The sequence below is a fragment of the Bubalus bubalis genome, chromosome 8 (genome assembly GCF_019923935.1).
Source record: "Bubalus bubalis isolate 160015118507 breed Murrah chromosome 8, NDDB_SH_1, whole genome shotgun sequence".
Taxonomy (NCBI): Eukaryota; Metazoa; Chordata; class Mammalia; order Artiodactyla; family Bovidae; genus Bubalus; species Bubalus bubalis.
The window spans coordinates 112813282-112828529 of record NC_059164.1 but is presented as its reverse complement, the minus strand read 5'-3'; the positions used below and the strand labels follow the sequence as shown (position 1 = coordinate 112828529).

The 15248-nt window shown below is 46.0% G+C and overlaps 2 protein-coding genes across 10 annotated transcripts in view; both read right to left on the bottom strand.

Annotated features, from left to right (window-relative positions):
* Positions 1-1191: 1191 nt before the first annotated feature.
* The window catches only part of GIMAP1 (GTPase, IMAP family member 1), a 48434-nt gene continuing 34377 nt past the window's right edge, over positions 1192-15248 (bottom strand). Inside the window, exons 2-5 of one of the 9 annotated variants that reach the window (XM_025291783.2) lie at positions 11625-11685; positions 5596-5830; positions 3140-3188; positions 1192-2193 (exon numbers count right to left, since the gene is read on the bottom strand). In XM_025291783.2, the coding sequence (XP_025147568.1) occupies positions 1340-2193; positions 3140-3182 (897 nt within the window). In that variant the 5' untranslated portion in view covers positions 3183-3188; positions 5596-5830; positions 11625-11685 and the 3' untranslated portion in view covers positions 1192-1339. The other 8 variants (XM_044947046.2, XM_044947048.2, XM_044947047.2 and 5 more) reach the window with 8 other exon arrangements.
* GIMAP2 (GTPase, IMAP family member 2) lies at positions 8177-11820 on the bottom strand (the record flags this gene model as incomplete). The annotated part of the gene is given in 4 exon segments (XM_044946389.2): positions 8177-8424; positions 8426-8663; positions 8665-9310; positions 11625-11820. Coding segments are annotated over 4 exon segments (1176 nt in total), but the record flags the coding sequence as incomplete, so codon positions are not given.

The following is a 15248-nucleotide window of genomic DNA, read 5'->3' as shown; positions in this document are numbered from 1 at the left end:
GTCTTCTCTGAAACAGGAACTTTATTATTATGTGCATAAAAATCCAGATAGATAACTACATTGAAGACATTGCATGTTATTTTCCCCAAATCATACTTCATTTGGGACAGACATGAACCATAATACATGCTAGAAAATTTGAAATTGTGTTATTTTCAGTACAGTCACATTTAACTTCTTGGTTCTAAGTCATAGTACTGGTAAATAAACTGATGTATGTGTGCGTGCTCAGTCGTGTCCAACTCTTTGCAACTCCATGGACTGTAGCCCACCAGGCTCCTCTGTCCATGGGATTTTCCAGGCAACAATACTGGAGTGGGTTGCCATTCCCTGCTCCAGGGTATCTTCCTGACCCAGGGATCAAATATGCAGCTCGCGGGTCTCCTGCATTGCTAGGTGGATTCTTTTTGTGGCTCAGCTGGTAAAGAAAGAGACCTGGGTTTGATCTCTGGGTTGAGAAGATCCCCTGGAGAAGGGAAAGGCTGCCCACTCCAGTATTCTGGCCTGGAGAATTCCATGGACTGTATAGTCTCCGGGGTTGCAAAGAATTGGACAGGACTTGCAATGTCACCTGGAATTAAAAATTAACATGTTTGACTGTGACTTCTCTTTCCTTGATGATAATAAAAATGTGCAAAATCACTGAAGGGAGATAACTACCTATAAGAACTAGAAAATAGCAAGAAGAGTCTGTATAGGCTATGGTCTGAATGCTTGTGTCCGCCCCCTCCCCCCTCGACATTCACAGGTTGAAAACCTAGTCTGGAGAGGAGGGTATTAGGAGGTGGTGTCATTGGGAAGGTCTTAGGTCAGGAGGGTAGATTCCTCATGATTGGGCTTAGTGCCTTGTTCTAATTGAGTGTGAGGGCACAGTCAGAAGTTGGCATTCTGCAATCTCAGAGAGGACTCTCCCCCAAACCCGATCATGATCATGGACTTCCAGCCTCCAGAACTGTGAGGAATAAATGTCTGTTGTTTTTAAGCCACCCAAACTCTGTGTGTGTGTGTGTGTGTGTTTAAAATAGCAGTCCAAAGAGAGGAAGGCAATGTCTAAACAAACAAACCAGTAAACAGACACACACAAGCTCAAAATAAAGAGTGGGATTCCTTTGCTAGGAATCCATTTTCTACTAAAAACTGCCATTTTACAATGTCTCACAGGTGATCAATACCTCAAAATAACTAAACACATTTTTAAGGATATTTTAAAGTGGTAAACTTTATTTTAAAACTATGTGCTGGAGTAAGCATGAAATTTCTGAAAACTGATTCCTTTGAAATCCCCCTTCAGATCCAAGTGTCCGGGTCCTTTCTTGCCAGGTGACCTGCAAGACTGAGGTCACGCCGTCACCGCCTCGGGCCGACGCCTGCAGAGCAGGTACAGCAGGAACAGGGCGCCCAGCAGGGCGGCTAGGCCCAGCTTACACCGGGTCCCCAGCCCTGCCTTGGGCCACCGCCACAGCCCGGCCAGCGGCCACGTCCGCGCGCGGGCGGCCAGTCGCTCCGCCACCCTGCGCAGCCTCTCCTCGGGACTCAGCCCGCCCAGGGTCTGCGCCAGGCGGTACACGTCGTTGGTGTAGGGGGCGCCGCCGTGGTCCCTCACCAGCTTCTCCACCAGCCCCATCAGCTCCCCGACCTGCGCCTCCCGCTCCCCGTCAGCCGCTCGGTTGTCGAAGGCGCAGCAGCGGCCCCCGCACTCGGCCACCAGCTCCCGGAGCGCGCGGTTGTCGGTGTCGCGCACGTACTGCTGCAGCGAGCCCCCGTCCAGGTCCTCCCTGCGGGTGAAGACCACGACGGCGCGCGCCGCGATGCCCGCCCCGAAGAGCGCCTTCACCCCGCGCCAGGCCCGCAGGTCCTGGGCGGTGAAGCGGCCGAGCTGGGTCACCAGGAGCACGGCGTGGGGCCCCGGGGCCGACAGCAGGTAGCAGCGGCCTCTCTCCTTGAAGCCCGGGTCTGCCTGGGCGACCTCGGGGCTGAAGAGGTCCGGGGTGTCGAGGACTTCCACATCCCACGAGGCCCAGCGGCAGCTCCCCGTGGCGCAGGCCCTGGTCACCGCCGTGGCCGCGAGCCTGGAGAGGAAGTGCTTCCGCTGGAGGATGCTGTTGCCAGTGGCGCTCTTCCCGGTCCCCGACCTCCCGGCCAGGAGGAGGCGCAGCCTGCGCTCCTGCAGGGCGGACCTGAACTCCTGGAAACCTGTGGGCACCGGTGGTCTGTAAGTTTCGGAACCTGAGAGCAACATGTCCCGGTTCCCGGGTCACCTGGACGCCTTGCGAGCAAAGGAGAACAGAGCGCTTCCACGGTTGTGTTTGGGGCCAGACTTTTACTGAGTGACCTGGTGTGAGATTTGGGCACTCCAAGGGGGTCTCTACCCGTCTATTTCTCCCGTCTTTGGCGTCACACGTGCAGCTGTAGGTGCTCCAGCAGCTGCTGAATGTCTCTCTAGAGGATGCGCCTTTGTAATACAGGCCATTACTTCGTCTGATATGATCTTCTTCCAGGCTGTGCAGAGCTGGTCCCCAGTGACAATTTCTGTCTTATTTTCCCTGATACTGTCCCACTGGAGAAAGGGGTGGGGCAGTGGGCCCAGCCAGGAGAGCTATCTGGAGTCCCAAATCCCCAAAGGGATTGAATCATAGACCTGTCCTCTACCAGCCTTGTAACCCTTGAGAGCTGCTTAATCTAAGTGTTAAACCTCTTCTGCACAAATGGAATCAATATTGTAGCGCTGTACTCAAAGGCTGTTGGGAGGATAAGACCAGGCCATCTCTCTTCCCTCCCTCCTCCTCCTCTCTTCTCCTCTCTTTAAACTGCTGTCTAATAACCTCCATCCGTGTTCCCTAACACCTTCTACCTGGTGAATCATGTTCTCTCTAATATACGATCTGATGCCCTCTACGTCCCCTTCTGTTTATTCATTTTACTTTGGGAACAGAGCTGCAGGTTTGTCAAATAACTTAATATCTCACAGCAGGGTGGGGGTACAGATCCAGGTGAAGTGCCAGCTCCAGGCCTCTTGCTGCTTCACCCCAGCATTGAGATGCCTCTCGGCTTCTCTCTGTTCAGTCTTGAATTAGCCCATTCCCCTACTACCTAGAGCTCACTCCTGGGGACAAACACTCATTGTGAGACATGTTCTTACCATAGGCATTTTCTTCATCTCTTGGCATCTTCCGTCCTCCCATGATTACCTGAAAGAATCCCAGACACAATTTGTTCATTCACTCATTCATCAAATAGGTGTAACTGCCTACAATGTCAGGTCAAGTCCAAAATGCTGGTGACCCCACTGTGAAGGTCATAGTTCCTGCCCTCCTCTGAACATCGGAGTTTAGGGAAGGAGGAGCCTGGTCTGGGTTGGGATGATGCTGTGAGAACACCTGGTGAGCTTGGCTTTGTCTCTCAGGGCCCCCAAATGCAAAGAGCAAAGGGGAGATGATAACACTTAATCCCATCCATGCCAATGAGTAAACTTAAGATGTTAATTTCTCCAGGTGATTCCATGTCAGGTGGTGCTAATGGTAAAGAATCCGCCTGCCAATGCAGGAGATGCAAAAGATGTGGGTTCGATTCCTAGGTCAAGAAGATCCCCTGGAGAAGGAAATGGCAACCCACTACAGTATTCTTGCCTGTAAAATTCCTGGACAGAGGAGGCTATTAGTTTGCAGTCCGAAGGGTCAGCAAAAGTTGGACACGACTAAGAGACTGAGCACCTATGTCAGTGACATAAGCTGTCGGAAACAAGATTTCCCAGGAGTTCCAGCAGCGAGGGTGGTGATGGAGGGTGGGCTTGGGAAAACCCCGAGAACAAGAGTTTGCTCACTGACTGAGGATCTACCTTAGGGTCGCTGGCCTGTGAAACAAGCAAGAAGAAAATTGGAAAACAGACGTATTTCCCAAACTCATCTGGAGAGTTTCTGCTCTTAGATAACATAGTTTGACTTCTCCTTATGTATCTAAATATGGGGAGACTGGGATGCTGTCCTCCAGCTCTTTATGTTCTGGCCCTCGAGTCTGAGGCTTCTCAAAGTACAATGATTACACCCACTCAAACATCATTTAATACAATTAAACATTTTGTGGTCGTTTGCCTGATCATGCAAGCTTCTGAACATGAGCCCACAGTCTCTGCTCAGTCTACTTCTCTAGCCTTATTTCCAATGAATCCCACTTCGCCTGCCCCCTCTTCACCCCTGCCCTCAGTCAGCCGCTCCAGACACAGATTTCAGCACCTTTTCCCAACCCACCTCGGGCTTTCCCTCCCAGGGCCCTTCATCCCACCCTACATTTCTGCCTGAGTCCTGTCTGTACTTCAACATCCATTTCAAATTCTACCTCCTCATGTCACCCACCTGTTTCCTGCAGGTAACTGTATTCAACCCCATTTGGCACCAACAGGGAAGGAAAAGCAGAGGGAGAGGCTGGGTGAATAACCTCTCTCTGGCCAAAGGACTCAGAGGGCAAGTTTGTCCAGAACTCAAGCCGAAGCTGTTTGTGTTTCTGCCGTCACTCTCCTGCTGCCCCATGCAAAGCTTTCAGTAAAGTTTACCCCGGGGCAAATCACATGATATGATTAGTTATTTTGTGTCTAGGCATCAACAAAGTCCCATAATTGACATCAGAGCAGAAATGAAGAAAGAGCCACAAGATTCAAACCCTAGAAGAAGAGTAGCTAAAGCAAGAGGTCCTCGCCAAAGATGGAAATGAGAAAGTGTGCTACAGGGAATCCACAGAACTCTCGAGTAGGTCACTGGGATTTCCAGATAGTTTGAAATGTGGGTTAAAATCATTTAAAATAAATTTTAAGAAGGTGATAAGCTCTTCCTGAAATTTGGGGTGATAAATAGCTCTTTTTTATTGTAAAGCATGTTGAATTCCTGTATTCTGAATACTCTGAAAATTCAAAGTTCATGTATCTCAGTGCCTCTCAAATATGTTATTTTTCAGAACTACTTGAATGTTCTTTAAAAATGTCGATTCTGGGGGGACCATGCTCAGAAATTCTGATTTATGAATCCAGTGTATCTGATATCATCAGTCCACACATCAGAATTTAGAAATGAGCCGTTTATTCAGACCCCTTCATTGTACAGATGAGGAAACTGAGGTGTTCCTACAGCAGGGGTGGGAGAGACTTGAATTAGGGAGCCAATGTGTCAGGGCTCATGAGGACGAGGGGTTGAAGACCTGGTTCCTAACCTCTTTAGTCTCTTGAGGGTCCCTTTCTGTGGACAGAGGGGAGAGGGGGCATCTGGGGCGGGGTTGAATTCTGATGGTTTCCTGACTCAGCACACTGTAACTTGCTCTGAAGTTAGATTGCTTTGGGGCCACAGGAAAGATCTTTTGCCTGTGCTGAACATGCAGTTTGAGCAACGTTGAATGCCTTTTAAAATGCATTTTACTCCTGGACATGGTTCCAGTACAGACTTTTCTTACTGTATGGGGGAGGTGTGGAAGGAGACAGACATGTGTGCCCTCCAGACTGGGGACCATGCTCATAAACCTTTTTTGAACTTCCTCTATTGGAAACTTTGAACATCTTTACAAATCCAGACGCCCCATCTTAATGGGTCCGGCTGTTACTCACCCGATACTCACCCGAAAGGTGCCTGGTGGAGCCCGGGTGCTCAGACAGTAAATGCTCTCAGAACCATGTTCCTTCTGGTTGGTTGTAGCTCCTGCTCCCTGCAGGGCTCACCTTTCCTGGTGACAGGCTCTCACCTGTGATCCAAGAAGGCCCTGATCTCTGCTTTCCCTTCAGTTTTGAGTGTGGCAGGCTGTTTCCTTCCACTCTGCATAGAGGAAGTCTTTGAGACTCACAGCTCCTGTGAGCCTAGAGGGAGGGTTAGGTGGTGATGATTTAAAGAGACAGGAACATTCATTGTAGGCTTAAAGCATTTATCTTACAAAACCTCTCTCCTGTTGCGACTAATCTTCTGTGTTCTCTAGCAGGGCCCTCCCCCACCCCCATACCAAATATCTTGTGGTAGGACCCCCAAGGCCTGAGTCTCCTTCTAGAACTGCTTAGTGATCTAATCTTCAATTACTTTTTACCGTGTAAGCGTTTCCCCCATATGAAAGAAGTCCAGAGTGCTTCCTGCTCCAGAACAAAGAACATGATAGCTTTTCTCAACAGCCGTCCATTGACTGGACAGCCCTATGGCCAGTGCCCCTCTAGGGTCCAGTCTGTCAGAAAAATCCAGAAGCAGAGTTTTATCTGAGAAAGGATGTCTTCTCAGCTGTGGAAGGACTAGCTGTGAAGCTAGCTGATGTATTGAGGATGAGGATGAATTGCTGTTGCTGTTTAGTCACTCAGTCATGTCAGACTCTTTGTGACCTCAAGGTCTTAACCCACCTGGCTCTTCTGTCCATGGGATTCTCTAGGAAAGAATATTGGAGTGGGATGCCATTTCCTCCTCCAGGGGATATTCCCAACCCAGGGATCGAGCCTGTGTCTTCTGCATTGGCAGGGGGAGTCTTTACTGCTAAGCCACCATGCATTTACACCATTCCTAAGTTAGCATTATGTAGAGGCTTAGTCTGGTCATCTGTGTTGTTATCACTGATTCTAGTTATTCTGCCTCCTCTCATGAGGGTCATGAGAGTGAGGTCAGTAAAAGACCCAGTGGTGTGGTGAACAGGTACCAAAGGACTGGCCCTAGAACTGGTCAGGTCACCAATCCAACTCAAGGTTTTTAGAGTTGACTGTCGCTGGATGTGGGAAGGATGACTGTCCTGAGCCCTAATCTACTGGCTGGGACCTGCTATTTCATCTTTCTTTCCAGCCCATTTTTTCAGGTAGGAAAGAGACCCAAGGTCAACTGTTTTCCATTCTTTTTTTTCCAGGTACAGTGTCTCTTGAATGACTGACACCCCCATTTTTTTCCATTCAGCATTATTGAAGACTGGAGTCTCTCATTCTCCCACTAGAGTAGTGCGGCCAGGACAAGTGTGAGGAAAGTTTGGTGTCTAGGGCACAGAGTTGAAGGAGACACACTGCCAAGGTTTCTCAAGTGCCAATCCTACAGGTGAATGACCCCGGGAGGGAGTATTTCCTTAAGACTGAGGTGAATATGGCTCCTCACTGGCTTTACCCAAGTCCGAACCACATAGACCAGTCTTGACTAAGTCTTTGCTACCCAACGTATACCTTTCATGAAGATGCTTCCAGTGTTTCTTTGATAACTCCTTGCCTTTCAGTGTTCTCATGCATGCGTGTGGAGTCTTCCTTCACCACCTGTGACTTTGCCTGAGGGTTTACCTGCTTACAAGAGGGTGCTTTTAGCTCTAATCCTTCTTACATTTTCCCACCTCCCTTTTATGTGTATTGTTTGCTGCATCCTTGGAGTTTTCCTGACGATCTAGTGAGCTCATCAGTCATAAAGACTGTGTTTATTTTAATAAATTCTAGTTTGCATTTAACAGGAAGATGTTAAATGTAAAATATTGCAAGTGCAAAATGCAAAATACTAGGTCCACTCTTGTCTGAAACATAAGCCTCTAGTATGTTTCAATCCTGACTGGGATTGGACACAAGGGATAAAATCTAGCTGAGCCCCTTTTGATGCACATAAAACAGACTATTGATGTGTGTGTCTGTGTGTGATTGTTGAGCGTGAGTTGGTTGCATCAGAGAAATAAGCCATATGTCCATTTACTGTCTTCAGAAGATAAAACCATAGCATGGAGTTAAAGACATGTGATCTCAGGAACTTTACAGCTCACTTGTTAATTTACTATACCTTGTAGAAATTTTATTGCCATTTTTGTTATAGTCAGAAGAAATAGTGATAGTATAAAGAAGAAAAGGCGTTGGAGCATAAAACTGACTTTAGATAGAGACTTGCAAATGAGAGGAATTTTATGTTTATAACTTTCAGAAGGTTTTGGTATTATATTTCAAGACAAACAGGAAATTTTAAAATCATTTGATTCATTAACAAATAGGATGAGGTTGAGATCTAAACAATTCACAGAATCTCAAACATTTAGCGGACACTGACTATCCGGGGCAGGCTGCTGCTGCTAAGTCACTTCAGTCGTGTCCGACTCTGTGCGACCCCATAGATGGCAGCCCACCAGGCTCCCCCGTTCCTGGGATTCTCCAGGCAAGAACACTGGAGTGGGTTGCCATTTCCTTCTCCAATGCATGAAAGTGAAAAGTGAAAGTGAAGTCGCTCAGTCGTGTCCAACTTGTAGCGACCTCATGGACTGCAGCCCACCAGGCTCCTCCATCCATGGGATTTTCCAGGCAAGAGTACTGGAGTGGGGTGCCATTGCCTTGTAACTTACCCAGGATATGACAATGAATGAAGAGGCAGTGATCAGTAACTATGACACAGGAGTCTTGCATTCCAGTCTACCGGTCTTTCTAAAAACCATCACTAGTTTTTTGGGTATGACTAACAGTAAACTACAGAATAAACCTGCACATACTAAAGGGTAAGCGGCAAAAGAAATTGAATGTCTCGTGGAATACACAAAGTAACTGACTGAGCAATGCGTCAGACGCCCGAGCACACCGCACTGTTTGGGTTAGGGCTTTTCTCAGGCAACTCGCTTTGGCCACGATTGTGCCACGTCTCTGAACTTCCATGTATTTTATAAAGCTCCCTTTGAAATCCTGCAATCTTTCCTCTGACTGTACAGGCCCACATTCTGACTGTTAGAAGGCTGTACAGCCTGTTAGTGTAGTGGTCACCCCTTTCCACTGTCCCCAGGCTCTCAATCAAGTCCATGAGCTCCTTCACTTGGTCATCCCAGGTGCTCCCTGTAGCATAGTTGTCAAAGGACCACACTCGCCCCCCACATGCTGCCACCAGCTTGCTTAGGGCTCTGTTGTCTGTGCCTTGGATAAAATCCCTCAGGAAGCCTCCCTCGAGGTCTTCCTTTCGGGTGAAGATGACAACTGTGTGCTTCATGGCACCCTCTCCGAAGATCTCCTTCACCCCCTGAACAGTCTGCTGGTCCTCCGTGGTGAATTGGCCCAGTTGCATCACCAGGAGCAGCACGTGGGGTTCTGGGGCAGAGAGCAGGTAGCACCTCTGCACCTCTTGGAACAGGGAGTCAGAGGGGTCCTTCCTGCAAAACATATCTGCTGTGTCAATAACCACCACCTCTCTGTCTCCCCGGCTGCCCCGACTCTTACTGCAAGTCTGTGTCAAGGACCAGGCACTCAGCCTGGACTCAAATGCTGGCTTCTGGAGGATGCTGTTCCCTGTCGCACTTTTGCCAGTTCTCGTTTTGCCCACCAGAATGATTCTCAGCTCTGATCCTCTGGCACAGTGAGCTGGGTGACTCTTTGTAGAAGGTCCTGCTAAGAGCAAGTTTACTTAGAAGAGAAAGACAAATACCACATGATATCGCTTATATGTGGAATCCAAAAAAAAAAAGGATACAGATGAACTCACTTACAAAACAGATATAGGGGCTTCCCTGATGGCCCAGTGTAGAGGACGCAGGTTCAATCCCTGGTCGGGGAACTAAGATCCCACATGCTGCAGGGCAACTAAGCCCACGTGCTTCAAGAAGAGAAGACTGTGTGCTGTACCCAGCGAAGCCCGCACAATGCATCCAAGAGCCCCGAGTGCCACAACGAACCCAACGCAGCATAAATAAATCACGAAAACCAGACATAGACTCACAGACGTGGAAAACAAACTTCTGGCTACCAAAAGGGAAAGGGGCAGGGGAGGGATAAATTATGAGTTTGGGATTAAAATATACACAATACTATATATAAAATAACAAACAAAGACTACTGTAGAGCACAGGGAGCTGTACTCAATATCTTGTAATAACCTGTAATGTAAAAGAATCTAAAGAGAATATATTTGTGTTTGTATGTATACCTAAATCACTTCGTTGCATACCTGAAAGTAGCAAAGCATTGTAAATCAACTGTATTTCAATTAAAAAAAAAAAGGTGAAAAAAGAACAAGCTTACTTTGTTATCACCATACTGTCATGCCAATGGAATATTTTTAATGATAAGGAAATATCTGGGAGAAGATACTCTCATAATATATTGTATTTATAAAGTAGAAGCTGACTCTATTATCAAATAAGATAATGATTTTAAAGCATCTAGCTTTCTCTAGGTCTGCAGGGCATTGTCATATTGGATCCAAGAAAATTGGGGGATGAGATAGAGTTAGAAATGTATCTTGTCATTCAAATTTTGTCTATATCACTCTGTTCTGGCCCCCTAAAAGGCAAATTTTCTGAAGATCTGAAATGTGTAGCCAAGATGGTGGTTCCATCTCCAGGTGGGTAAGTAACCTGCCTGTTCCAGGGCCAGAGATGGTTCCTCTGACCTTGGCTGGGCAGAGGTGTGGTCATGATCACCAGTGAAATGATTGGACCAGGGAAATTGAAATGAACAGTGCAAAGTTATTCTCTCTGATGAAGAAACAGTTGCTGGCTCATATTGTGATTCTAGAGGATAGCATGATTTTTATACAAACTAGGCACAGAATAGGGCTTCCTTGAGAGCTCAGTTGATAAAGAATCCGCCTGCAATGCAGGAGACCTGGGTTCGATCCCTGGGTTGGGAAGATCCCCTAGAGAAGGGAAAGGCTACCCACTCCAGTATTCTGGCCTGGAGAATTCTATGGACAGTGCAGTCCATGAGTGACTTCCCCTCTCACTTCAGGCACAGAGTAGGACAGAAATGGCACATGCACGAGGTCACTTATCAGAGGGACTGCCTTCATTTTGGCCCATGGCTATTCCTGAGGGACAGAGAGACCAGAGGTCAATTAAAAAAATGATCATTTTTGAGTTACAATGCATGAAAGAACCTTATATTTCTTGAGCATGTTCACAACCATGCCTCAGTTGTCTGTACAAAGCTGAGGAGGTGGGTGGGAAGAATTACGATCGCTGGTTTACAGAGAAATGTAGTCACTTGCTCAGAGTTCACTCAGTGAGTCAGAAGATTGGGTTTGTTTGTGGCCCCACTTGCTGCTTCTCACCCCCACGCCCACCTCTCTTCTAGGGTCCCTCCTCCGTGGGGGACCCCCCACCCCACCCCCTCTCTTGCTTTCTGTGGCCTTCCTTTGTTTCCTGTCTGCCGTGGTTGTCCGAGGCTGAGTCCTCTTTCCTTCCCTCCTCCCCACCTGCTCCCTTCCTTAGTTCTCCATCTTGCCGCCAAACGCCTGCCCTCACACCAAGTCCTCGCTGAGAGACTCGGTGAATTAAAAACACAACTCGGCAAAGTGCATTCTTCTTCAAACCAGAAACGTGCTTCATTTGATCTGTTAGTTACTTGAATTTTCCTCTTTCCACAAGAAGCCTTGCCATTTAGCTCCCTTTCCTATGCAGAGGGAAGTATCTTAAAAACTGGCAACCTGTACCAAGTGACCTGGCACAGAAAACTCTTGTGTTAATGAGAAAGTTCTTCCCAGATAGCCCTTTTGTGTAATGTTCTCTTTGCCGCTATTGGGTAAACTAAATTCCAAGAAGATTGCAGGTCCTGTAAACTGGCCTCACTTAAGCCAAATGCCATCACTCTGTTTCCCTGAAAACAGGGCAAATTTGTTTAATTTTTTTTTTTTTTTTCTTTTTCAACCATAGCCTGAAAACTAGGAACGAACAGCACAGAACTTTCACGAGTGTGGGCTTACCTGAGTTATTGTTGAAAGAAATAGATGCCTCCTTGTTCAAATCTGTGACTTGACAGTTCAGCTTCAAGAGAGAGAGAGGAAAAAAAAAAAAAAAAGCTGAAAATCTAGTCTGCTTCTTCCTCTCTTGAATCTCCAGTGAGCTTCCATGCTGCAACAGAGCTCCTGCACCATGACCATCTGAAATTCTCTTTTCAAAAATAAACAGTTAAAATGGCAAAATTTAATGAGTCATTTGTTGTCTTGTGGACTTGCCTCAATTGAAAAAACAAACAACGTTTGAATTGTTTAAACTGGAATAAGGGGAGGCTGACGATGCTGGTAGATTTGATTCCTTCCCCCATCCTGAGGCTGTGTCCCTACATTTACAAGTTTGCCTGAATGCAGCCCTCCAAGGCCTCCCAGGAGGAATAACCTTATCCACACTTAGTGGTGACTGTTCTATAGGCAAATGCCACTGCAGGGGGAGAAAGTATGGGTGTGGGGGCACAGGACAGGGCACTGTGCAGGGGGAGAGTACAGAAAGGCGAACTGAAAGAAGGAGATGTCTGTCTGAACGCATTTGGAAATGACTCATTCATGGTTTCTTTGCTTTCCCTTTGCTCAGCTATGCCGTTCAGGGCAGCCTCCCTGGGGGACCAGTGACCCGGGCAGTGTCTACAATGATCTAGGCAATGTCTACAGTAATGATCTGAGTGTCTACAGTCAGGGGGAATGACCCAAAGCGTTACATTTGAAATCACTCAAATGTTTTTATCTTTATTTCTGTGATACTCAGCACAGTAGGGACAGAGGAAATGTGGGACTTCTTAGACAGCCTTTAAATATCCCAGATCATAGTGATGCACTTCGCTTTCCCTACCAACTGTTGATGAGAAACCATTCCCAGGTCTGGACCTCATCATATGAGAGGCTGGGAAACACAGTGCATCCCTGGGACCCAGGGGGACACCACTGTCTTTGTCACACACTATTATCGCTGTTTTGAATTCTTCCACATCCTTTACTTTGTAGTCTTCTACTTAATAACAGTAATCTCTTCCTAAAAACAAAACATTCTGTGTCAAAATGCTAACAGGGACCTATTTCCAATTGTTTTATATGAAAACAAATATCATGCAACATCGAATTCAAAGCCCACTGATTTTCTAAATAGTATGTAAAATTCAGTAAAGCACCTCTATAAAAACTTTCCATAGAATAAAAAAGCTTAAAATATTGCTGTTTTGACTACCCAAAATGTTTTTGGTTTATGAAAGAAAGGTATTGGATAATGTAAGTACCCTGACAAATAACTCAATTAAAAATGGGCAAAGGACCTGAATAGATATTGTTTCAAAGAAGACATACAAATGGCCAACAGGTACTTGAACACATGCTCAGCATCATTTATCAGGGGAATGTAAATCAAAACCATCATGAGATTGCATCTCACACCCGTTAGGATGGCTATTATTACAAAGACAGGAGAGAAGTGCTGGTGAGGATGTGGCAAATTCATGTGTTGGTAACATGTATCACTCAATATGCATGTGGTCAAATTATTTTTCCACTGTTAAAGAACTATGTCTTTTTAATTAATATCTTCTCATATATTTGTTTTTTGTGCTGTGCATGCTCGGTAGCTCAGTCATGTCCGACTCTTTGTGACTCCATGGACTGTAGCCCACCAGGCTTCTCTGTCCATGGGATTTTCCAGGCAAGGATACTGGAGTGGGTTGCTATTTCCTCCTCCAGGGGTTCTTTCTGACCCAGGGATCACACCCTCATCTCCTACATCTCCTGCATTGGCACGTGAATTCTTTATGACTGAGCCATGTGAGAAGCTCAGAATACATTTGTTGCTCATGGTTAAATTCTGTTAATTCTTTTGATATTGATTTCGAGAAGTTCTTTATGCAGTCAAAATGATCATTTTACCTCCTCTTCTTAGATTAAAAAAAATCTAATTTCATTCACTGTTAGTTTATTGTAGCCAGTATCTAGAAGAACCCACAGAGTTTGTTGTGATCCACAGAGATGACAGAGGATGAGGTGGTTGAATGGCATCACTGACTCAATGGACATGACTTTGAGCAAACTCAGGGAGATGGTGAAGGACAGGGCAGTCTGGTGTGCTGCAGTTCATGGGGTGGCAAATAGTCAGACACAACTTAGTGACTGAACAACAACAACAACAAAATCTAGAAGAATGTTCAATAATCACAATATAGTAGGCCTCCTTAACTTGTTTCTAACTTTTGTGGCAATAGCTCAATGCTTCCAGTTAAATAAAGTACAAGCTTTGAGGTTGAGATGGAAATTATTATTGTAAAAATGTAACCAATTATTTAGTTCAGTCTCTCAGTCATGACCGAGTCTTTGCAACCCCATGGACTGCAGCACCCCAGACTTTCCTGTCCATCACCACCTCCCAGAGCTTACTTAAGCTCATGTCCATTGAGTTGGCGATGCCATCAAACCATCTCATCCTCTGTTGTCCCCTTCTCCTCCTGCACTCAATCTTTCCCAGCATCAGGGTCTTTTCCAATGAGTCAGTTCTTCTCATCAGGTGGCCAAAGCATTGGAGCATCAGCTTCAGCATCAGTCCTTCCAATGAATATTCAGGACTGATTTCCTTTAGGATGGTCTGGTTGGATCTCCTTGCAGTCCAAGGGACTCTCAAAAGTCTTCTCCAACACCACAGTTCAAAAGCATCAATTCTTGGGTGCTCAGCTTTCTTTATAGTCCAACTCTCACATCCATTGGAGAAGGCAATAGCAACCTACTCCAGTACTCTTGCCTGGAAAATCCCATGGACGGAGGAGCCTGGTAGGCTGCAGTCCATGGGGTCCTGAAGAGTCGGACACGACTGAGCGACTTTGCTTTCACTTTTCACTTTCATGCATTGGAGAAGGAAATGGAAACCCACTCCAGTGTTCTTGCCTGGAGAATCCCAGGGACCGGGGAGCCTGGTGGGCTGCCGTCTATGGATTCGCACAGGGTCAGACATGACTGAAGCAACTTAGCAGCAGCAGCAGCTCACATCCATATAGGACTACTGGAAAAACCAAAGCTTTGACTAGACAGGCCTTTGTTGGCAATTATTAGGACCTTTGTTGGCCAACTATTAGATGCTAAATTTTTACCAAATTGCTCTCCAACAGCTAAGGCCATGATTGGATTATGTTGCTCCATAGCTTCATAATACATTAAATTATATGAAAATATTTCCTCATATTGAACCTTCTTTGCACACCTAGGACAAATCTTTATCATCTAAGTTATTGCTGGATTCTATTTGATAATAGCTAATTTTGAGGTTCTGCATTCCTTTGTGAGTAATTTTATTCTTTTCTAAAACAAAGAGATTCTTTTCCTTTGATTACCCTGGTTTTGGGGTCTCCTTTTTCTTCTGAACATATCAACTATGGTGTTTTCCTTGAATAGTTACTTGCACTGCAGAAGAATCCTGGTTCTGTCTTTTAAGAAAATAAGATTTTTTACCATCACCACCTTTCTCCATCATCTCTTCTTTTCTTAGGCAAGTTTGACATTGAATGAAGATTATATAGCATAGTGAATGTTTTTAAGGAAAATGTCAGTGTGCATCAGGAATGTATAACAGATGAATTTAACTGATTGGAG